Below are 23,416 nucleotides of genomic sequence, written 5' to 3'. Positions count from 1 at the left end.
TCACCAGACGAGTTAAGAATCAGGACATTGTCAAACTCATGGCGGGGGTGGGGGGATTCAAGCTTCCAGTTTTCACTTGAAAGCTAAAATTTTATCATTGGGTACACTACTGTTAGTTGTTTGCCTTAAAGTGACAGGACAACTTTATTTACTTCAGAGAAAATGTCTGCCAAAGGTTCGAGGCCAAATAAGCACAGATTAACTGTCTGTTGCTTTCCTCAAGACAACCATCAAATTTGGTACACAGCAATATAGCTTTCTGCGTACTTTCCATTTCATCACACAAAATCTTACAAACACATATACATTTAAGGGTCAAGATTTAATACCACTAATAATTTCCATCAAGGACACATTTGAAAAAAAAACTTATTTTTATTTCACTGCAAGTGTCTGGGAGTAAAGGGTACAATGACTACCAGTATAGTTTAGTATCACTGCCTTGTTCATGCTAGGGAGTTTTACCCAATGGTTTTATCTGCCATTGCTTTTGCACTGATATTTGCAGAGCAAATATCAACAAAGTAAAGAGGGCAAAAAAAGGCAAATGATGTCTTAGTGTTATGAAAACAGTTTTGACCTTGCTTTGTACACCACTACCCTAGACCATGAGCTTCTGAGTGTAAGGCCCAGTCTTCTTCATCTCTTGTTATCAGCAGTATGTGGATACAGCCTGGAATAAAGTAGGCACTCAGTAAAGGCATCTTAACAAAGCACTTGATGTTCCAGAATTGCCTCAAAATGCCAACCCCTAAAAATAAAAATGTTCACTCACTCTGTGCTGACCTCAGGTGTAAGATGAAGAGCAAACTGGAAATACTGGGAGGAGGAGTCCACACAAGTATGGAGATCAGGCCTGGGTCTACCACTAACTGTCTCACTTTTCTCAACCGCAAACTGAAAAGACAGACTGGCTAAATTTCCTGACCTCTTTCAGGTTCTGAATTTCTTTTCCAATTGATTAGTCTACAGGACTAAAGTGAAGTGTCACAACCATCTGAGATACTAGATTTTCTTAAAGTACCAATCAGTTCTGTTGAACTAAAGGAGTAAATGAAACTATTCACACAATATAGGGAAAAAATACCTGGAGACCACTAACAGGTACCTGTTGCTCCTTAAAAAAAACTTTTTTTAGTTCCTTTCTTTTCTGCCCCTACCATTCGACTCAAACATATTTTCTAATGCTCTAAGACTCTCATCATAATTTTCACATCAGCAGCAGCAATATCAGTTCTAATAAGGACAAGGCAATAGAGTATAACTTGTAAAATAAAATTTCACTGATTCAAAATTGCTTAAAATCTAGGCAAGTGTAGGATATTCAATCTTTTAGACACAATAAAAGTGTAGAAAAGAACTCTTTCCAAGAGTGATTTTCTGTACAAAAGTAGGACCTTCAATAGGCAAAACTTGATATTAAAGAGAATAAACTCAGAGAGGCTCTTCCATCAATTAATATATAGTGAAGCTGTACTTTCTATAACTTGCTTTAGCATTTTTTTGTAGGAGTAAAATACCAGCCTTCACATCTGTACCCAGAATTTTAGTCTACAATTAAAAAAAGTCTACAATTTTGTATTCAGAAAAGTTAATTATCTATTAATATTTTTAATACAGATAAATATTCCATTAAACATTAAAAAGCATTCTGAAATACATTCCTGTTTGCCATGCTAATACAGTGAGTGTATAGAAAATCAAAGCACAAGCTAGATATACTTTTACCTTCACAAGTTCTTTAAATACAGCATGCTGAATCATTTTTCTTTTGTTAAGACCAGATGCCATCTCTTCCAGATCAATAGCAGACCTTCATAATGATGGTTTTTGAGGATAAAAAGGGGAAAAAGTCAGTTAAGACACTTAAAAAAATTACCTTTTGCCCCAAAGAATGTAAGAATATCCAATCATTTATATTAATATTTTTCTAATTAACATGCATATAATTACTACAGAGTCATAAGTTCATACCATGAAGAATTTACCATGAAATATTAGATATATGACTTTGGTTAGTTTTTCAAGGCTTATTTTTTTAAAGTCCAAATATTAATTTGTCCAAATATTAATACTTCACATTATTGTAAAGTATTATTAAATATTAATACTTCACATTATTGTGAAGTATTAATTTTATTTTTCTTGCAGCATACAAAATTTATACATGTTTATACCAAGCAGCAAATAGGATTACTTCTTGTGGTTCTAAATGCTTAAATGTTAGTAGTCCTGTACTTAACACCCAATACAAGACAATACAAGAAGGAGGGGGGATGGTCTGAGCATGAGGAGGGCTAGGACTGAAACAGCTAACCGAAGTGCCCTCCGTTATTCTACGTGCTCCGCCCCAGCCAGTGCCTCTCCCAGTTAACACAATAACTAAGACCACACACACTACTCCTTTATCGAATATGGACAGAGAAACCAAAAGGGGATAAAAAAGAATACAATTCTCCAATAGTGAAAGAGGCTGATTAATGCCATCTTTAGTCTGAAGAGGATTAAAATGGTACCACTTTTCTTTAAGGACTCTGAATTGCTAACAGGCTTTTCTGTTAAAATACTATACAGTATATGATTGAATCCGTTCAGATAAAGGAGTAGTAGAATAGAAAGAACTTCATAATTAAATGAAAGCCACATGTAGTTTATTCTTTGAACCATTATTATGGAAACGCATTATAAAAGAAGTCTTTCAACATATGAGTTCTATTCGTTTCCAGTGCTATATAGCAGAAACGTTTCATAATGCAGCAGACTTTTCTAGTTAGCTCCTCATCCCAGTAAACTAAATTTAGTTTTGCCTGTTTTTTACCTTTAGCTTAATTAACTTACTTTACATTTTCTCTTAGTTGCTTCACTAGTTTAATATTAACATCCGCTTCCAATAATGCTGTGCATACTTCTTTTAGCATAGCATTTAACACCTGCAAATAAATAAATAAAACTTTAAAAAAATTCATTTCAACCATATAAAAACAATGACCAGTCATCAACCATACAACCATGACTAATTAAAAACCATAGTATACCATTAGAGAGGGAAAAGGTTTTCAGTTAGCCTTTGAGAGAGATTTTATTAAATATCTAGTCATTTTGTCAAAATAAGACATTCCAGGGAATTCCCTGGTGGTCCAGTGATTAGGACTCTGAATTTCCACTGCAGGGAGCATGGGCTAGATCCAAGATAGGGGAACTAAGATCTCACAATTTGCAAAGCACCACTTTAAAAAAAAAAAAAAAAAAAAGACATTCCATTTCATTTTATTCAACCAGGTATTAAACACAATTTTATCCCTATATTAAAGTAATAATAGTAAAGACAATATACAAGTCAAAGAAAGTTACTATACAATACATGTTGCCACTGAAGTTTTCTATGCCACTGAATTCCTGTTGCTAATATGCAGCAACATCTTCTCAACTGGACTAACATGGAGGAAAATATGACAAAAGAAAATGACCCAGTCTGACCTACTAGCCTTTACTATTTCCACTCAGAGCAGAGGAACAAAGGTGAAAAGAAAACCATCCTCCATTAGTAACTCACTATCATCACATATTTGTTGAGTTGCAAGGCATTGTAGTTAAAAGATCACAAACTATAAAAAAGTCTTTAAAAAAGATGAGCCTTAGCTGCTCATGGAAATAGCTGTTTACACATTAGAATGCAATACACTCCACGAGGGTAGGGATTTTAGTCTATTTTGTTCACTGCTATATCCCCGATGGCAGCAAAAAAGTTTGCAAAAATGTGGGCCCTCAAACACTTCCTGAATGAATTCTCATCTTCAACTTCTGTCATACGTCATATAGCAGCTTATCAGATTTCTCTATCTCTCACTAAAGGGATTTGATAAAAATGGAACTGATCTTTCATTAGAGGGATTTCTCCTTGTTAATTCCCTAGTAGCATAGTATCAAGAATAGAGAAGCTACCATTAAGCAACAGCTGTTATTACTTCCCACCAACTTCATTTCCTTGCTTTCTTTTCTTTTTCTACTATAAATACAAACAGCATAACGGTTATAAACAGGGAAAACTATTTGAAAAGCTGTCATTTTATTTATTCTGAATTCCAAAGACTAGTGTTTTAAATTATGATTTATTACTTAATATTAATTATTATAAAAAGCTGTGTATGTGGAATTAGGAACAAGATTTTAATACTGGTTCTTCCAATAAATAAATATGTGAAACTGACTTCCTACTGCTGTTAAAAGAGAGGCTTGACTAGCTGAGCTCAAAGATGGTCCCCAAATTATTTCATTCCACTAGCTTATTAAAGTATTGATATCAAATTTTATATTAGAATTTTCTTTAAACCTCCAAGTTAGAAGATACTTTTAATCTATTATGTCATTTAATCTTTAAAATCATCCTGAAAGGTAAATGCTATTTTCTCATTTTAAACATTAAGAAATTCTGAATTTGACTTGCTCAAATTTCTATGACTTGTTTAACAGGACACTAAACAAGGTCTTCTAAAACCAAAATCAGTACTTTACCACTGGAACCACAAAATGTAAAATATACTTGTGGACTATAATCATCTTCTTTCAGTTGACAAACCTTTAATATACAATGAGGGGGGATGGGAGCAAGAAATACCTTATACTTAAAACCAGGAGGAAAAGTATTTCAGATATCATATTAAGGAGTCAGCTCACAAAACCTCCAAAAAACTAAGAGAGGATTTCAGAGAAAATGAATCAAAGTAGCCAAAATGGAAATATTAGCCTTATATAAGAATGTCAAATAAAAGTCAAGGAAAAAAGATCAGATATATGCATGTCTAATCAAGAAGGAAGAAGGAGGATACTAAAGTTATAGGCCTGTATTAAGAGGAAGCAAAAGCATATTTCCAGACCTAAGCCATTTTTGAAATATAAAACGAAAAAAAAAAAAAAAAATATAAAACGTTATGTCATTATTACATATAAGTTAAGGTGGGGTTTTTTTGGTAATTCATTATAGAAAGTTGAAATTAACATAGTCAATTTCTCATAAAACACATTACTATACCCATTTATGGGTTTTATCTAGAAGTAACTATATATCTGCAATGCTAGTGATGATGTGCAATCACATGTATTTTTACATACCTCTTCATTGATAATGGTGGCATTGCTCAATGAGCGCAATGCTGATGTTATTTTTCTTCCAAGGTCTGCTAATACCATCTTGAAAGCTTTAAGATGTAATCACAAGAAAATCTAGGAAGGAAAAAAACTAAATAAAAACATCTGAAAACAATATCAGTTCCCATAAATGAAAACTTCTAAAGAAGAGTAAGTTCAAATTAAAGTACTTGAGTGTTTAAAATACAGTAACTTCAAATTCTACAGCCTCAACCTGCATCTTTGATACTGTCAGGTCCAAAAGCTAAAGGTACCACTTGGTTACAATGCCTTATATTTGAATACTTAACTGGAATATTCTTTATGAATCAGTAAATTTTACATAATGCTTTATATTTGAATACTTAACTGGAATATTCTTTATGAATCAGTAAATTTTATATATCAGACAATACAATTTGAAGAAATGACATTTCAAATTAAACCTGTTCTCATTTTGGACATACTTGTCAATATGAATAACTGACTACTGTGCTATGTACATTCTTTTTTTTTATGTACATTCTTAAATGAAAAAAAAAAAAGGTGAAAAAGAAAAAGGTGAAATCTCCACCCAGGAAATATCTTCTAATTAAAGGACACATTCTGATTCATGCTCTAAGCAAAAATAAAGCTTTAAAATTAGTAAATCACTTAACTTTTCATAGATACTACATTATCTCGTTCATTTTCTTAACAACTAAGGAAAGAGGTATATATTAATAAGTTGTTCTTGATTCTCCAACTCTAAAACAAGATAACCTTCAAGGCACCTTCTAGCCCTTAAAATGATACGATTTCATAAAATACGGAGATGTACCTATTACATGTAAATCAGGATGGACAAAGTTATGGATGGTAAGCAGGTAAACATGACTTGCAGTTCCTGCCCTCAAGTTGTTTACTAGCTAGCAAGACAAGGCACATCAGTGAGCAGCAAAATAAAGTAAATCTAAAAATTCCTCTGCCTGACTGCCTAGGCTTCTTTCTGCCTTCAGAATCAAATTGAAACATCAGCTTTTTCTGGGTCTCAAGCTTGCCAGGCTGCAGACTGGAAATATGCCATCTGCTTAGCTATCTTGGATCTCCAGCTCGCCAACTCACCCTGGGGATGTCAGGACTCATCAGCCTCCATGATTGCATGAGTCAATTCCATATAATATATATAAAAAGTTTCATGTATGTGTATGTGCATGCACATGCATGCACATGTATACACACATCCTATCAGTTCTGTTCTGTGGAGAACCTTGACTAATACCAGTTAAGTAGTAGTTCAAAGCTAGAAATAAATGCTTATGGTCAAAAAAAACACCTTATGGTCAACTGCCAATAATTATAAAAATTATACATATATGTAAAAATAAGCTCAGGTAGACAGAACAGGCTTTACTGAGAAGGCTGTCATGAATTTGATCCTGATACAGGGAAGAAGTTAGGGTGGAGAAGAGGACAAAGGGAAGTTTGAAGGAGGTGAAATGGTACAAGCAGAAATGGAGACATGGAAAAGCCTGGGACATATTTGTACTTTATATATGCATGTACTCAAAAATTATTGAGTACTATTTGGAAGATAGTAAAAAAAACATTCCAGTCAGGACAGAAGGCTATACAGTTAGAAGGAAATACAGGGTGTAAAGGGCTCTGAAAACCAGGCATCAATTGTCCAACATAAGCAATACTGGCAGAAGAGTTCATTGTTCAAAGCAGCTGTTTTGGTAACTATTCCAAGCTAACTGGTCTAATTTAGTAAACCAAGATTATCTAGACTAGATCCCATCTACAGACTAAACAGCTGACTCATTCAACATAGAGAAAGTGGAAAGATGAGGGAAGTCAAAGGAAGCAGGCAGGGAAAAGGCACTCAAGGACCTGTCACTGGCAGAGACATTCCAAGCTGAGCTCTACATTAAACATCACACTTCTATTCAGGTAAAATCTGATAATTTAAAAACTAAAAACTTACTACCAATACTTAATGGAACTGAAAAAATACCATGTTATACCAAAAATACTTACTTTTTTTTTTTTTAACAATTACATGGTTATTTAAGCAGGAAAAGCAACCACTTTGTAGAAAAGATCCAGAAGTTTTAACTTCTTATCCCAAATCATTATACTAAATTATTATTGTTTAAGTTAGTATTCTTTAGGTAAGAGATAGGGTTCAGGGGTTTCAGCTTATATCCTTTACCACAGCACTACCAGGGGTAATATAATCCTAATTATGACACCACAATTAGCTCTTTTAGAGATCATATCATAAACAGACCATCCTTCATTTTACTTATTTTTTCATCCTCCATTTTAAAAAGCTATACTAGCTAAATCTTATCTTCCTATGTTGACTGGCTCTTTTAAATTGAAAAAAAATTTTCTGTGAAGTTTCCCAACACAGTTTTCCTTATATAAATTACTTATTGATAGCATATTTTTAAATATATTTGCCTGATTACAAAAACCTACACTTCAGTAGGGGGAAAATAATATCTAATAATAGCTTTTATTTATAAAGTGTTTTCTCCACAATTTCCAAAGATGTGTTTCTGAAAACTCTGGTATCAAAATTCTGTTCAGAACCTCAATGACTTCTCATTTCACGCACAGGTAAAGTTCTCAGAATGGACTGTAAGGCACTTACACACTTCTCTCTCTCTCTCTCTCACACACACACACACACACACACACACACACACGATTCACTTACTCACTTCTCACACACACACACACACGATTTTGTTCCTTGCTGTTGATGCTGTGCTAAAGCCCTAGCCGGCATGTTCATCCTCTGGTTAACAATATAGCTCCCTCCCTCATCTCCCTCATATTGTTGTCCAGATGCAACTTCTCAATGAGGCTTTCCCCTACCACTTGTTTAAAATCACAAACTCCCTTCTCTTTCTCTCATTGTTTTGTTACCAACATGATTTACTGACAGCTGACCCTTTAGCAAAGGGAGGTTAGTGGCACTGGCTCATCCCCCATCCTAGTAGAAAATCCAGGCACTGCCGTCTCTGCCTCAAAAACCAAGGAACTGACAAATGACTTACCCAAAGAGAGGCAGGAAATTGAAACAGCTTGGAGGCAATTGTCTCAGATCCTAGTTCTTATGATTCCACAAACCGTGGTCTCTAATTGAACAAACTTTTCCCCACACTTAGTTAATTTAAAGGTCTATAAACTGAAAATACAAGTACTGGGTTGCCCAAAATGTTTGTTTGTTTTCCGTAAGACACAGTAGAAAAACCCAAACAAACTTTTTGGCCAAATAATACTATATTTATTGAAAAAAGTCCACACAAAAGTCGACACACACAGCTCATACCCTGGTCATCAAGGATTAACTACACGTTATTGCAGTCTATCTCCCTCAACCAAAATGTAAGTTGCATGAGGGCAGAGATGTTTGCCTCTTTTGCTCTCTCCTGTGAGCTCACTGCTTTATTTACCCTCAGTCTTTACTAAAAATGAACTTTATGGATGAATAATGTATTTAAGACCTTAGTTAAATAACAAAACTAGGGAGCCAAAGTCACAAATGGCCTTAAAAATATCTCTCAAAAGACCACATAAATTAACTGATAAAGAAAACATGACAATCAAGAAAATCAACAACCTAGATAATTGATATTGTACAATTAGTTTTCATTTGCCTTATTATAACTTTTCAGAAGTTCCAACAAGACTCTTAAAAACTAACTTCGCTTTGTTCTAATATGCACACTAGAATACATATATCTTTTACTGTTAATGGCTAACCCTATAGCTCAAATTCGGATAATTTACAATTCAAGCACGCTCACTCAAAATTCTCTGGGCTAACTAAAAAGATTTAGAGAAGTAAATATGTGTATACATGTACTAGAGTTTCACAAAAGAAGAATCTCTACTTAGATGGGGCTGTTGGCAAGGTAAGGGATTACACTATAGCAGTTCATACAGTTTAACATCTATTATCTCATTCCACCCTCACAACAATTTTACCATATAAGCAGGTGAAAGAATGGAACAGCCATTCCCTACCCAATAAAAAGCATAATGACGTCCTATAGTCCCTTGGGAATACAACCTTAGGTCTGAGAGTATGAATGATGCTTTAGACAACTGAGTTGAAGATCCTTGCTGGCAAACTCCTGGAACAAATTTTGCTGCCATAATACAAAAGAGGAAATCATACTTTGAAAGCAAAGATGCACATTCCTCTTCATGAAGAGTAATAATTGCAATATCCAGAAAGAGCTGATAAGTCCACTGCAATCAGGATGCACAAGGACTGATCTTGGCCCATCACACTTTCTCCTAACATGAATCTAAGAGTTGGACAGTGAGGCAGTAGAAACAGGCTCAAGTTTGGGATGCCCTAGGTAAGGCAGGCACAGGGCCAAGTATCATACTTACCTGCTACAGTGTGAAGTACTGGAAAGAGCATGGGCTTTGGAGTCTGACAGACTTGGATTCAAATCCCAGCTCTGTTACATACTGGCTGGGTTACTTTGGGCAAGTTACTTAATATCTCTGAGCCTCACATTCCTCACCTGCAAAATGGAGATAATACCATTATCAAGGTAGTTACCCTGAAAGGCTGTTGTGAGGATTAAATGAGACAGTACGTATAAAACTGCCTGCAGGTGCACAGTATACTAACTCTTATTTTCCTTCCTTTCTTGATGATGTCAGTTGCCTTTCCCTATAATGCTGAGTTGTGAATAAACTGGAAAATTTCTGAACATTACTAAAGTGTCTGTCCCACTACCCAGGAATCACTCCCCCAGAATCTTTTAACATTAAGTGCCAATTTCATGTACTTGGTTATTCTTCAACAGAAGCTGGAATGCCCAAGCAGCCATTTTTCTCTGCATAAACAATTAAAAATAGTCCTGCCAGAACCCTGCCCAATCTTGGATTATATAAACAGACTCTAATGCTTAGATATTCCAAATCTTATTATAATGAAAACACCTATTAAAAAATTCTTCTACCTACTAGGCTCCTCTGTCCTTGAAATTCTACAGGCAAAAATAAAAAAGTTCTTCTATGCCCTAATTGATGACTAATTTATTGGATCAATATTACACTAAAGAACTAAACATATAAATATACTATTATTAGTAAATATCTTTAGAAAAATGATTTCTACATTATATACTTTCCTGTAAAATAGTCAATAGGCCAAACCAGTATATGCTTTCCTGATTATAACATTAAACATATATATATATTTTAAATCCTACATAGCATATGTATTTATAGTCTATAACCACAGAAAAGTAAACTATCTAACAAAGCAACCTATTGGTATTTTACTTGGTAAATGATTATATCTGAATAACTAATACAAGTTAATGCCTTTCGAATTTAGGAATATTTTTCATTCTGAATATACTCAGTCCTCTAAAGAAATAATTCATTTTTAAGTTTTGTGATTACAAGAGGATACACGTTCATTAAATTCAAACACTACAGAAACATTAAAGGTAGAAATACAGTTTTCCTAACCCTCTTTTTGTCCTTTGATAACCACCAACAATAATTTGGCATACACTCCTATAGACTTTTTAACGCATTATAATTTAGGCAAGTTTTCACAAGAATTATGGTTTGGGAAGGAGTGAAGAGGAAAGCAGAAATGAGGGAAAATCTTTTGTAAATATGTTTGCTAATGCTAAAAATATGCTTAGAGGTAAAAGCCAGACTACAAAACTGCACATAATGTATTTTGTTTAAACAAATATCCAAAAAACGCATTACCCAGGAGGGAAATGTAAATCAAAGGCACGATCAGATACCACTTGACCCACACTGAGATAACTGTAATAACAAGTTTTGGTGAGAACGTGCAGAAATTGGAACTCTCATACACTGCTAGTGGGAACGTAAAATGGTACAGCCCTAGAAAACAGGTTGGCGATTCCTCAAAATTTTAAATGCACAAAGTTACTGTATGACCCAGCAATTCCACTCCTGGGTACATCCGAGAAAAAGGAAGATACACATCCACACAAAGAATTATACTTAAATGGTCACTAGAAGCATTATTCACACTAGCCAAAAAGGGAAGGGAAAAAAGCACCAAATATCCCTCAACTGATGAGTGGATAAATAAAATGTGGCATACCCACCAAATGGAATATTATTTGATAATCAAAAGAGATGAAGTACTGATACATGCCACAACACGGATAAATCTTGAAAGCGTTGTGTTAAATAAAAGAAACCAGTGACAAAAGGATATTTGATTTCACTTATATAAAATGTCCAGAAGAGAAAAACCTATAAAGAAAGAAAGTGGATTAATAGTTGCTTAGGGTTTGGGAATTAGGGGGAAATGAGAAGTATTAGTGGGCATGGGGTTTCTTTGTGGAGTGATGAAAATGTTCTAAAATTAATGGTGGTGATGGTTGTGCGTGCTCAGTCACGTCTGACTCTCTGCGACCCCGTGCACTGTAGCCCGCCAGGCTTCTCTGTCCATGGGATTCTCCAGGCAAGAATACTGGAGTGGGTTGCCATGCCCTCCTCCAGGAATCTTCCCAGGGATCGAACCTGTGTCTCTTAAGTCTCCTCCATTGGCAGGCGGTTTCTTTACCACTAGTGCCACCTGGGAAGCCCTGGATGGTTGCACAACTGTGCAAATACATTAAAGACCACTGAACTGTACCCTTTGGGTGAGCTGTATGGTATGTTAACCTTATTGTAGTAAAGCTTCTAGAAAATAATAACATTTGTCATCTTTGATGGTGAACAGTAATTTAAATTTTCTAATACATTCTTGTAATTTTCAAATTGTTGGTAACGACTATGAGAATTACTTTTGGTTAAGGGGAAAGTTACTTTTCAAAGTGCTCTTTATGAGAATTAGAATAATGTTATTCTAGAGGTTGAGACAAAATGGCCCCTTGTATTCAGTTAGTCAGTCACTCATTAAACACCTACTATGTGCTCCAGGAATTGCTCCAGCAAGCAAAGTTCTAACTTCAAATCAATAAATTACATCAAGTTAACACAGACAAGATTCCTCTGTTAACTTCAGAAAATAAATTAGGTATCATGCCACCACTGACTTCTCTGTCTTATTTTGCACCAATCAATATTAGGAAATATTATCTTCAATACAATGATTCTGTTTTCAAATTTTAAAACAACTTTAAAACTCATTTTAACATTAAGGATAAAACCACTGCAACACTTCATGGCTTAACAGCACAAAAGGTATACCAAAAATTCAATTAGCAACAATAGCTAATAATTCAAAAGCACTGGGAATCAATTCTCTAAGATACTTTCTGGCTGTCAAGTCAATCATAAAAAGAATCTTTATGTAAACTGTTACCAGGAGGAAAATTAAAACAAAGTCAAAAGAACTCTTTGGAAATAGTTTGCCTTGAAGCTAAAATGAACACAGCCTGAAAATATGGATGAGGAGGGATGAGGCATATGCTCAAGTAATGGGCAATTTCAATGGCATTCAGCTAACACCTGTCAGCTAAAAATGAAGTAATCAATCAGAAACTTCAGGGATGGTAACATTATAAGATTATGGGGGAAGTGGCCTCATCTAAATTCTTGATTAGGAGAGCCAAACGAGGCACCTATGTTTTGAAACACTTCACTGGCTATACTGATGTGCAGCCAGGGTTAATAAGCACTGCATGAAGCAACACTCATTAAGGCAAACAAGAGAATGAAAAATCTGTTCTATAATTTAAAAATTAGAGACAATGTAACAAAGGCATTGAAGGGAGAAAAACTGGAGTAAGGAGACTACATATTCTAAACATACTCCAAAAGTCTATTCAAGAGATGTGAGCTTGAACTAAGGAAGAACACAAAACAGAGGGACAGGGCTCAAGTTAAGGGTTAATCATAAAGCAGAATCTATAGGACCTAATGATCAAATGGTTATGGAGAATGAAAGAGAAACAGAGGCAAAAATGACTCTGAGGGCTCTCCTTTGAATAACCATGTGGTTACTGATGCCATTAACCAATGAATGGAATGCAAAAAAGAGAAGCTGATTTGAAAGTTAAATAGAGGCAAGATTCAAGGGGTTTTAAAGGTTATTTACAAAATTCTACTACTAGGTTGGCAGTTAGTGTTGACTTTATTATTCTTTTAAAAATTGAACAAATACCACAAAATTCAACTAGAAACCCAAGGTCAAAACTCTGAGATAAACTAGGAAAACGTGTGTGTAGGTTATATGTAATAAAAAGGGGAACGAAAAGAAGGTGGAGAGAGTGAACTTGGTTTTAGACCTACTGAATTTGCAGAAACTAAAATACTATTTCATGAAACAAGGGCTAGAGAAAAAGATGTGGAAATTGTTGGCATACAACGATAATACTATGGAAGCAGATGAGAACTCTCAGAGACAGCTTATGGGATAAGGCAATGGTGAACCGCCAACTAAAAGGAGTCCATTGAGACTTCGAGAATAATCAGGAGGAGAGACGCTTTTACCAATTCCCTTTGCAAAGGCATACACAAGAAAATCAATTGAAAAAAAAAATTAAAGCTACCATTTATGATTATCTTACTGTATTCCAGTGGCAGGTCCAGAATTTCCAGATAGGTGGAGTTACAGGAGTAATCAATCTCTTTGAAGGAGGGCTTGAAGATGCTTTTGCACAGGACTTTATATTTAGTTAGAAAATACTGACCAGATCAAAAAATCAAGGGAAAGAAGTTTGAAGGAAATAGTTCCCCTCCCCTTTGGCACCACCACTGCTGTATTCTAGGCATGGTACCAAACATGTTACCTAATCTTCCATTCTCAAACTAAGGTGGATGAGGAAACTGAGGCCTAGATTGGAATATCAACTTGCTCAAGGTCACAAATCTTCTAAGGAGCAGAGCATATCATCTTTGTTTCCATAGCTCTCATGGCTCTTTACATCTTACTAGAATTTCTCATCACTCATCTTGATTATAATGTATATTTATGTGTCTCTGTATCACTGTACTGTTAGGTCCTCAATGCCAGGGTTCAAGTCATTCATTTCTGTATCCTTATAGCTAAGAAAGAGTAAACATTTTGTTGAATGAAGCATATGAAAGAACCATGTGAGAACAGCATCAACAACGTCAACAAGGGAGAAAGAGTTTCAAGAAACGTCTAGTAGCACCAGATGTTACGGACAGAGCCACCAGTATATTTTAGGTCGTCAATGGCACTGAACTGATATCCCTTAATCATTTTTGAAAGCCTACTACAGGCGGGACACTGTGTTAATTAGACACAAGTTGACGTGGAAAAATAAAATCTGGTACAAGTCAACAGATTTTCGGAGTAGCAGCCACATCTAAATTCTTGATCAGGACAGCAAAACAGAGTCTGGCCTGACATCGCTTACGTTTAATTTGGCTCTGGCAAATCTGAAGACAATTTTAAAGGGTCACAGCGCATCTTTTAACAAAACTTCTGGTGAGGGACAAGAGATGAAAATGGGCCAGCGCACCTCTGTCTCGATGACGACAGCTGGTGGCCAAAGCAGCCAAGTCCCTCCGGAGTGTCTACCCCGCTGAGCAGGACTGGGGCTGCCCCCAGCTGCTAGTCGGCAGTCTGGGGCGGGAAAAAGCAGACACTTACCGCAAAAGGCACCGCTACCGCCGTGGCCCAAAGGGGCCCGAGAGACCTTCGCGAAGCCCCACGCCGGGGAAGGAAACCAGGGAACGCGGGGATCAAACAGACAGGTGCGACCCCACAGCCCGACTTCCCAAACTGGATAAACTAGGGTTCCAGCCCCAGCACCGCAACGCCAACTCCCACCAGCTGGAAACCCGACGACTGCCACCGAACCTTCCGCCCAATGAGGAAACGTCACCACTCGGCGTAGTCCAGCCTTTCAAGAAGGGGATACACTTCCGCTTCCGGGGCACTCGGCGCGTCTCTACAGAGTGTTTACCGAGAGTGTATTGAGATGTTTCTTTGCCTTGATTGGCCTTTGACATTCGTTTCCTATCGCTTAATAACTGCGGCATTAAAGTTAGTATGAAGATAGGAGGCTTTCTAGGGATGCGATCTCAAGAAAGATGTCCAGCCTCCAGGCGCCACCTGACGAAAAATAACTTGGCTGAGCACCACCAGCTAAGAGGGGAATTATGAAAGGTGGGAGATGTCTCAGAATAGGGAGTCCCAGGAGCACGTGAGAACTCCAAGGAGGAGGCGGGGCTTAGGATTTTGGTAGCCGAGGGAGGCGGGTTCCACGCCGGGTCTAATCGGGTGTCTGAACCGGCCTCTGCCTGCGTATGCGCAGTGCGAACCTTCCGCTGATCTGCTTTCTCCAACATGGAATTCCGCGCCGCGCGGCTCGCAGTACTGCAACTGCTCCGTACGGTGGCTCCGGCAGACCTCCCAGCGCTTCTGCAATGGATGCGAACTACCCGTAAGCGATCAGAGCCAGAGTCAGGCGGTTGGGGCAAGGATATGCTGTGGGTCCTGACCTTGGGGACTTAGGGTGAGGCCAGAAGCCTTCCATGGGGTAGCGGTGCTGGTCTCTGCTCTGCTACCGGGCGGGTTCACCGGGCACATCGCAAGCATTGACAGAGTAGGAGTCCAGTTTAGGACTGGATGCAGAAAGACCCGGCTCTGGGTTTTATGATTCCGCTACAGACTTAGGCAGCTAGAGCCGCATTGTGTCTACCCTAGTTCCTAAAGGAAAAAAAAAGTGGGAGGAATGGGTTAGCCCAACTCCCCACTACTCCCACAAATTTGGGACTACCAGTAGGATACTACCTGAAAAAGCCCTTTGCAAGATAAGTTTTAGACTGTAGAACTGGAGGTTTTTTACCCTGTAGGCAAAGTCTCATGTAGCTAATCTCAGTGTGTGTGTTAGTCGTTCAGTCGTGACTCTTTGCGACCCCCATGGACTGTGTAGCTCACCAGGCTTCTCTGTCCATGGGATTCTCCAGGTAAGAATACTGGAATAGGTTGCCATTTCCTTCTCCAGGGGATCTTCCTGACCCAGGGATTGAACCCGTGTCTCCTGCATTGCAGGCAGATTCTTTACCATCAGCTACAGGAAGTCCCAACTAGTCTAAATAGTCCATACATTTAAAGGAGTTGTTCCAGGGTGGGGAGAGAGAGAAAGAGGGGAGGGGAAGACTTTGTTTTGAATAATATTAATAGTAATACTAAAAAAGCACATGTTAGAATTGAAATGTGGTAATTAGGTCGAGTTATTGAAGAATGGAGGTAGATCTATTTTAGCAAAGTGAAACCTGGTGAAAAAATAGGATATTCCTCGTTTGAGAACTCCTCCAAACCATGCTCTGCTTTTGTACTTCTAAACGTTGATTCCATGTTTATTTTCAGCCAGACATGAACTATTATTCCTGTTTGCTGATGACTCCCAGTTTTAGACTTTCAGGCATGAGGTTCTTCCTGGAAATTCTCTCTCTTTGTGTTGTTAGAGTCAATAATCATTTGGGTGTTATCATTATTGTTATTACTATTACACATTTTGGAAGATCATTTTAGCTACTGCTACTGCTAAGTCACTTCAGTCGTGTCCGACTCTGTGCGACCCCATAGACGGCAGCCCACCAGGCTCCCCCGTCCCTGGGATTCTCCAGGCAAGAACACTGGAGTCGGTTGCCATTTCCTTCTCCAATGCATGAAAGTGAAAAGTGAAAGTGAAGTTGCTCAGTCGTGTCGGACCCTCAGTGATCCCATGGACTGCAGACTACCAGGCTCCTCCATCCATGGGGTTTTCCAGGCAAGAGCACTGGAGTGGGGTGCCATTGCCTTCTCCATCATTTTATCTAAGATGCCAAAATAAAATTACTTTGGACATCTGCTAGTGAGATTAGCCTGGAAAGTAGAGAAAACCAAAGAGGTAGCTTCATATTTTTACACACAGACAAGATTCAAGATTGTTGTTCCTTGCCTTAAAGATTTTTCAGTTTTGTGGAACCATTTGTAATCTAAATCTCCAATTTTAGAGGCATCAGCTGAGACTCCATTTTTCCGAAATCACAGAAAGCATGTTTTGGATGATGATTTTGTAAACAAGAAGACCCAACACTATTGCCTAAATAATATGTGTCTACTTTTTCTAACACCATGTTCTGTCTTTCTCCAGCAGATCCTGTAGTCAGAGGTACTCAGGCAGTTTGTTAAACAATTTAGAAAACAAACTGAGTTTCTGAAAAATGTTTATTACAATGAATATCTTAAGAAATAAGTGTCACTTATTCTTGCCTGAAGAATCCCATGAACAGAGGAGGCTGGTGGGCTATTGTCCATGGGATCACAAAGAGTCAGACACAACTGAGCAACTATACTTTTTTTAACTTAAGACGAAGGAGTATGTTTTAATATAAATCTTAAAAAGTAGTGTAATTTATTGGTAAACCTTTTTTAGGTGGTAATATATACATAATATAAAATTTGCCATTTTCAAGTGTGCAGTTCAATGATATGAAATACATGTACATTGTGTAGCCATCATCATTATTGCCTCCAGAACTGAAACTCATAGTGTACTTTTTTTTATTAAATACAGCACAAAAGATTCTTCCAATCAGCAATTTTTCATTTTCCTAATTCCCTTCTTCCAGGGGGAAAAAAAATTATTGCATGATGTCTTACTTTTATGACATTTGCTTAGACCTTTGTTAATTATAACTCTCCTTGAATTTTTATACTATTTAGTGGAATAGCAAGAGTTAATAATAGGCTTTATGATTTTGATTTTGAGCTTCATAGAGTTTATTGAAAGTTAAAAAACTACATATTGCTAACAAGTAAAATCATAATAATTTTAAATACACAAAAGAAAGAATAATATTGTTGGTCTCTGAAGGAATAGTGGAATTATCATATCTAGACCTGGGGTCATTTGGAATCAAGCTGATAGAACCAGAATCGTAGACCAGGACAGAAATAAGCACATATCAAAGTCTGATATAAACTGAAGACGTAGAAAAAATAAAAAAATAAAGATAGAGCCTGTATTTACTTTAGTACAGCTTAGACCAAGGTCTAGAAACAAATGATCACTAGTATAGTCACTTCCCTTGTGACTCAGACAGTAAAGTGTCTGCCTACAATGCGGGAGACCCTGGGTCGGGAAGATCCTCTGGAGAAGGAAATGGCAACCCACTCCAGTACTCTTGCCTGGAAAATGCCATGGATGGAGGAGCATGGTAGGCTACAGTCCATGGGGTCGCAGAGAGTTGGACACAACTGAGCGACTTCACTTCACTTCATAGGAGGGATGAAACAAAGATGAGGGACAAAGCACACATAGACAACTCCCGCCTCAAATAAATAAGAGAGTAAAAAAATACAACAGGACCTCAGTGCATTGACTTTAATCTCATGGTAGAGCATCTGTTCTTTTCTACTTCTTTATATACATACTACTTCATGTATGTATGTGAAATGGACTCTAGGCTTAGCTTTCAACATATAGGAGAGTAACTACAATCTCTATTAAGTGAAGAGAACTGAGAGCCAGAACTTTGAATGTGGTCCCCATTAGGCATATTAAAAATTGCATTTTGTTAACAGTTGTCTGTTAATGAACACTATTCTGAAGCCTCTGAATTTTTCCTGAATATTCATATACAAATGAGGATGTCAAACCAACAGCATGTAAAAGTTTCTATTGAGTCAAGTTACAAATACATACATTACCATGTGTAAAATAGATAGCTATTGGGAAGTTACTATAGCACAGGGGGCTCAGCCCTGTGCTCTGTGATGACATAGAGGGGTAGAATGCAGGGTGGGGTGGGTGGGAGGGTCAAGAGGGAGTATATATTGTATGCTTAATACTGATTCATATTGTTGTATGGCAGAAACCAACACAACATTGTAAGGCAATTATCCTCCAATTAAAAGTAAATTTTTTAAAAGTTACAAAGGATAGAAAAGTGAGGTATGCTATAAGAAAATTAATAAAATCATCAAGAAAATATTTTAATATTTAAGGAAGATAATTGTAGATGAATAGAAGCTTTTAGAAGCTTTTTGCTTCCTGTATTTTAAATACATCCTCACTAAACAGAATTGGACTTGCTGCTTAGCAGCAGCTACAAAGTTGTTAGAGGTTCTTTGAAATTCCTACTAAATCTAAAAAGCAAAGGCTGGGATCTAGTTACGTTTGTCAAACAGCATACTATTCCATTTCTGTATTGTATTACCACTGAGGAAGTAGCCACATAACTTACATGTTTTCCAATCTTTATTAACAGATTATGAATTTGTGAAAGTTATCAAGTATACGAGGTAAATAGGTTGTTTTTTCCAGAAATTAAAAAGATACACTGGGCAAATGCATACCTCTTAAACAAAATTTTTCTGTTAAATAAGTAAAAATAATTGTACTTTTCATCACATTTATTGTATATTAAAAATGGGCACAATATATAAAAAGAATAATATGAACAAGTAATTTATTCCAAAATGCACTATTAGATTAACATTAGAAAATCAAGCAATGTAATTCACTATATTAACTAAAAAGAAAAACTATATGATTATCTCAAGAGACATAAAAAAGCATTTGACGATATCCAACATCTCTTCCTGATAAACACTTACCAGACTAGGAATAGCAGGCAACATTCTCAACCTGATAAAGGGGATCTATGAAAAATCTACAGCTGACATCATACTTAATGGTGAAAGACTGAATTCTTTCCCCTAAGAACAAAAGAGGGATTTGTACTCATCACTTCTAGCCAGCATCATAACAGAGCTGCTGAAAGTGTTAGTCGCTCAGTCCTGTCCGACTCTTTGTGACCCATGGACTGGAGCCCACCAGGCTCCTTTGTTCATGGGATTTTCCAAGCAAGAATACTGGAGTGGGTGGCCATTTCCTCCTCCAGGAGATCTTCCAACCCAGAGATCGAACCCGCGTCTCCGGCATTGCAGGCGGGTTCTTTACCCTCTGAGCCACTGGGGGATTATGTGTAAGAGCTTCTAGCCAATACAATACAGCAAGGAAAGGGGGAGGAGGAAGGCATCTCCTTTAGAAACAGGTTAATGGATAAACAAATTGTGCTGTATTTTTATAATGGAATATTACTTGGCAAATAAATGGAATGAAGTGTTTGTATGTGCAACAACATGGACAAATTTTGCTAAGTGAAATAAACTATACTGAAAAAAGACTTCATACTTGGATTCCATTTATCTAAACCTCTAGGAAAATGCCAGCTAATCTATAGTGACGGAAAATAGATCTCTGGTGGCTGGGTTGGTAGGGGATTAGAGAGAAGGAAGGATTACAGAGGGGCAGGAGGTGATACTGGGGATAATGACTATATTCACTATCATGGTTATAGTGATCTTTCATACTACATGTTATATATATATATGTTAAAACTTATATAAACTGTGCACTTTAAATATGCACAGTTTATTGTATGTCCGTTCTACCTCTATAAAGTTGTTTTTTTAATTCCATAAGAAGTCAGATCTGTGTTCTCTCTCCCCTTTGAATTTGGGTGCTCTCTGTGACACCTTTGGCCATTAGAATTTGACAGAAATGACACTAGGCCAGTTTCAGACCTAGGGCTTAAGAAACTGACAACTTCTACTTCCTACTTCTTGGAATACTTGCTCTGGGAGAATCTGGCCATCGTGTGTAGTCTGACTACCCTGAGATCGTCACAGTGTCAGGAAGTCCCAGCTAGCTTATGGAGAGCAAGCTGTCCAACCAGCCTACATGTTTCTGCTGTCCTAGCCTGGGTACCACACATGTGAGTGAAAAAGCCATATGAGGTATCCAGACCAGTAAAGCCTTTGTTACAAATACTGTTTCTGTGAACATTCATGTACATATTTTTGTGTAAACGTAAGTTTTCATTTCTCTGTGATAATGTCCAAGAATGCAATTGCTGCATCATGTGGTAAGTGCATTTTTAGTTTTATAGGAACTGCCAGACTGTTTTCCAGAGTGACTGTAATCCTGTTTCTCTGCATCCTCACTATGCACCACGAACTCAGTCATGTCCAACTCTTTGCTACTATATGGACTGTAGCCCGCTAGGCTCCTCTGTCCATTGAATTCTCCAGGCAAGAATACTGGAGTGTGGGGACTTCCCTGGTGGCCCAGTGGATAAGACCATGTTCCCAATGCGTGGGGCCCAGATTTGATCCCTGGTCATGGAATTAGATCCTACATGCTGCAGCTAAGAATTCACATGCCACAGCTAAAGATCTCACGTGCTACAAGGAAGGTCAAAGATTCTGCGTGCCACAACTAAGACCAAGCACAGCCAGATAACTAAAGGTTAAAAAAAAAATACTGTAGTGGGTTGCCATTTCCTATTCCAGGGGATCTTCCCCTGCCAGGGATCGAACCCACACCTTCTCCTATGTTGGCAGGCTGATTCTTTACCACTGAGCCACTTGCTAGTAAGGAAGTAAGCCACAATGCTAGTAAGGAAGACCTGTATCCTTACTAGCATTTGGTATTTTCAGTATTTTTATGTTAGCCACTCTGAAAATTATATAATGATATATCATTGGGGTTTTTTTCCAATTTTTTTTAAAAATAATTTTGTTTATTTATTTTGGTTGTGCTGGGTCTTCATGGCTTTTCTCTAGTTGCAGAGACCAGGGGCTACTCTAGTTGTGGTGTGCAGGCTTCTCACTGCAGTGGCTCCTCTTGTTGGCAGAGCACATGCTCTAGGGCATGAGGGCTTCAGTAGTTGTGGCACGTGGACTCAGTAGTTGCAGCTCCTGGGCTCGAGAGCACAGGCTCAATAGCTGTGGCACAAGGACTTAGTTGCTCCATGGCATGTGGGATCTTCCCAGATCAAGGATCCAGCTTGCGTCTCCTGCATTGGCAGGCTCTTTACCACTGAGCCATCAGGGAAGCCCTATCATTGGGTTTTAATTTCCATTTCTCAAATGATGTTGAACATCTTGTCATGTGTTTATTTGCCATTTGTATATCCTCTTTGATGTAGTATCTGTTTATGTCTTTTGCCCATTTTCTATTGTAAACAGAAATAATAAATAGTTATTAATAAATAATATAAATATAAGTATAAATATTTTTGTAAATATGAATATGTATACATTTATATTACATAATATAAATTATATTTATGCTGCTGCTAAGTCGCTTCAGTTGTGTCCGTCTCTGTGCGACTCCATGGACAGCAGCCCACCAGGCTCCTCTGTCCACAGGATTCTCCAGACAAGAATGGCACCCCACTGCAGTACTCTTGCCTGGAAAATCCCATGGGGTCGCTAAGAGTCAGACAGGACTGAGCGACTTCACTTTCACTTCTCAATTTCATGCATTGGAGAAGGAAATGGCAACCCAATAAATATAAATAATAAATCAGTTCAGTTCAGTCGTATCCGACTGTTTGCAATCCCATGAAGCGCAGCACGCCAGGCCTCCCTGTCCACCACCAACTCCCAGAGTTCACTCAAATGCATGCCCATCGAGTCGGTGATGCCATCTAGCCATCTCATCCTCTGTCGTCCCTTTCTCCTCCTGCCGCCAATCCCTCCCAGCATCAGAGTTTTTTCCAATGAGTCAACTCTTCGCATGAGGTGGCCAAAGTACTGCAGTTTCAGCTTTAGCATCAGTCCTTCCAAAGAATACCCAGGACTGATCTCCTTTAGAATGGACTAATAGTTCTTTATTATTTTAGATATAAGCCCTTTGTCAGATGTATGTATGCAGTATTTTCTCCCAGTAATTTGCCTGTTCATTCTCTTAACAGAACTTTCAAAGCAAAAGTTTTTAATTTTAATAAGGTTCAATTTATCCCATTTTTGTTTTTTGATGTCAAATTTAAGATCTCTTTGGCCCTAGATTCTGAAGATTTTCTCCTATGCTTTTTTTCCCTCTTTATTTAAAAATTACTCAATACTGTGTTAGTTTCAGGTGTTAAGGTTTCTTTTACAAACCCTAAGAGTTTTGTAAAAAGGTTTTTTCACAAAATTCTAAAAGAATTGTCGTTTTGTGTATTACATGTTCTTTGACCTAAGTTAACTTTTGTATAAAGTGTGAAATTTAGATTGAAGTTCATTTTTTCCCCTGTAGATGTCCATTTGCTCCAGCACAACTTGTTGAAAAGGCTCTTCTTTCTCCACTGAATTGCTTTTGAATCTTTGAAAATTATTTGTGCATTTTTGCCTGGATCTGTTCTGTATCTTTTTGAATGCTCTATTCTCTGTTGATTATTGTAGCTATCATTATTTAAAAATATGTTGTTTACTTTCTGAGCATTTGGCTATTTGCCTATTGTATTTCTGTTACTTTGGCTCCATTATGTTCAAAGATACTCTGTATGATTTAAATTCTTTAAGAATTTT

The 23,416-nt window shown here is 37.3% G+C and overlaps 2 protein-coding genes across 9 annotated transcripts in view; one reads left to right on the top strand and one right to left on the bottom strand.

Annotated features, from left to right (window-relative positions):
- LOC102271224 (signal recognition particle subunit SRP54) overlaps positions 1-14,928 on the bottom strand; it is a 68,034-nt gene extending 53,106 nt beyond the window's left edge. Inside the window, exons 1-5 of one of the 3 annotated variants that reach the window (XM_070358722.1) lie at positions 14,711-14,926; positions 9,523-9,659; positions 5,110-5,220; positions 2,839-2,930; positions 1,729-1,813 (exon numbers count right to left, since the gene is read on the bottom strand). In XM_070358722.1, coding sequence (XP_070214823.1) covers positions 1,729-1,813; positions 2,839-2,930; positions 5,110-5,187 — 255 coding nt within the window. In that variant the 5' untranslated portion in view covers positions 5,188-5,220; positions 9,523-9,659; positions 14,711-14,926. Of the gene's footprint in view, positions 1-1,728; positions 1,814-2,838; positions 2,931-5,109; positions 5,221-9,522; positions 9,660-14,710 lie in introns of all 3 variants that reach the window. The other 2 variants (XM_070358723.1, XM_005891811.2) reach the window with 2 other exon arrangements.
- Positions 14,929-14,998: 70 nt separating this feature from the next.
- Positions 14,999-23,416, top strand: part of LOC102271688 (hypothetical protein) — a 29,227-nt gene continuing 20,809 nt past the window's right edge. For 2 of the 6 annotated variants that reach the window (XR_011461703.1, XM_070358728.1), the window contains exon 1: positions 14,999-15,506. Coding sequence is in view for 3 of the 6 variants with exons in the window: in XM_070358728.1 (XP_070214829.1) it covers positions 15,410-15,506 (97 nt within the window). In the remaining 3 variants the exon portion in view is untranslated. Of the gene's footprint in view, positions 15,507-15,545; positions 16,033-23,416 lie in introns of those variants that run through there. The other 4 variants (XM_070358727.1, XM_005891813.3, XM_070358729.1 and 1 more) reach the window with 4 other exon arrangements.

This window comes from Bos mutus, chromosome 21 (assembly GCF_027580195.1).
Source record: "Bos mutus isolate GX-2022 chromosome 21, NWIPB_WYAK_1.1, whole genome shotgun sequence".
NCBI lineage: Eukaryota > Metazoa > Chordata > Mammalia > Artiodactyla > Bovidae > Bos > Bos mutus.
This window is presented reverse-complemented; position numbering and strand designations above follow the sequence as displayed.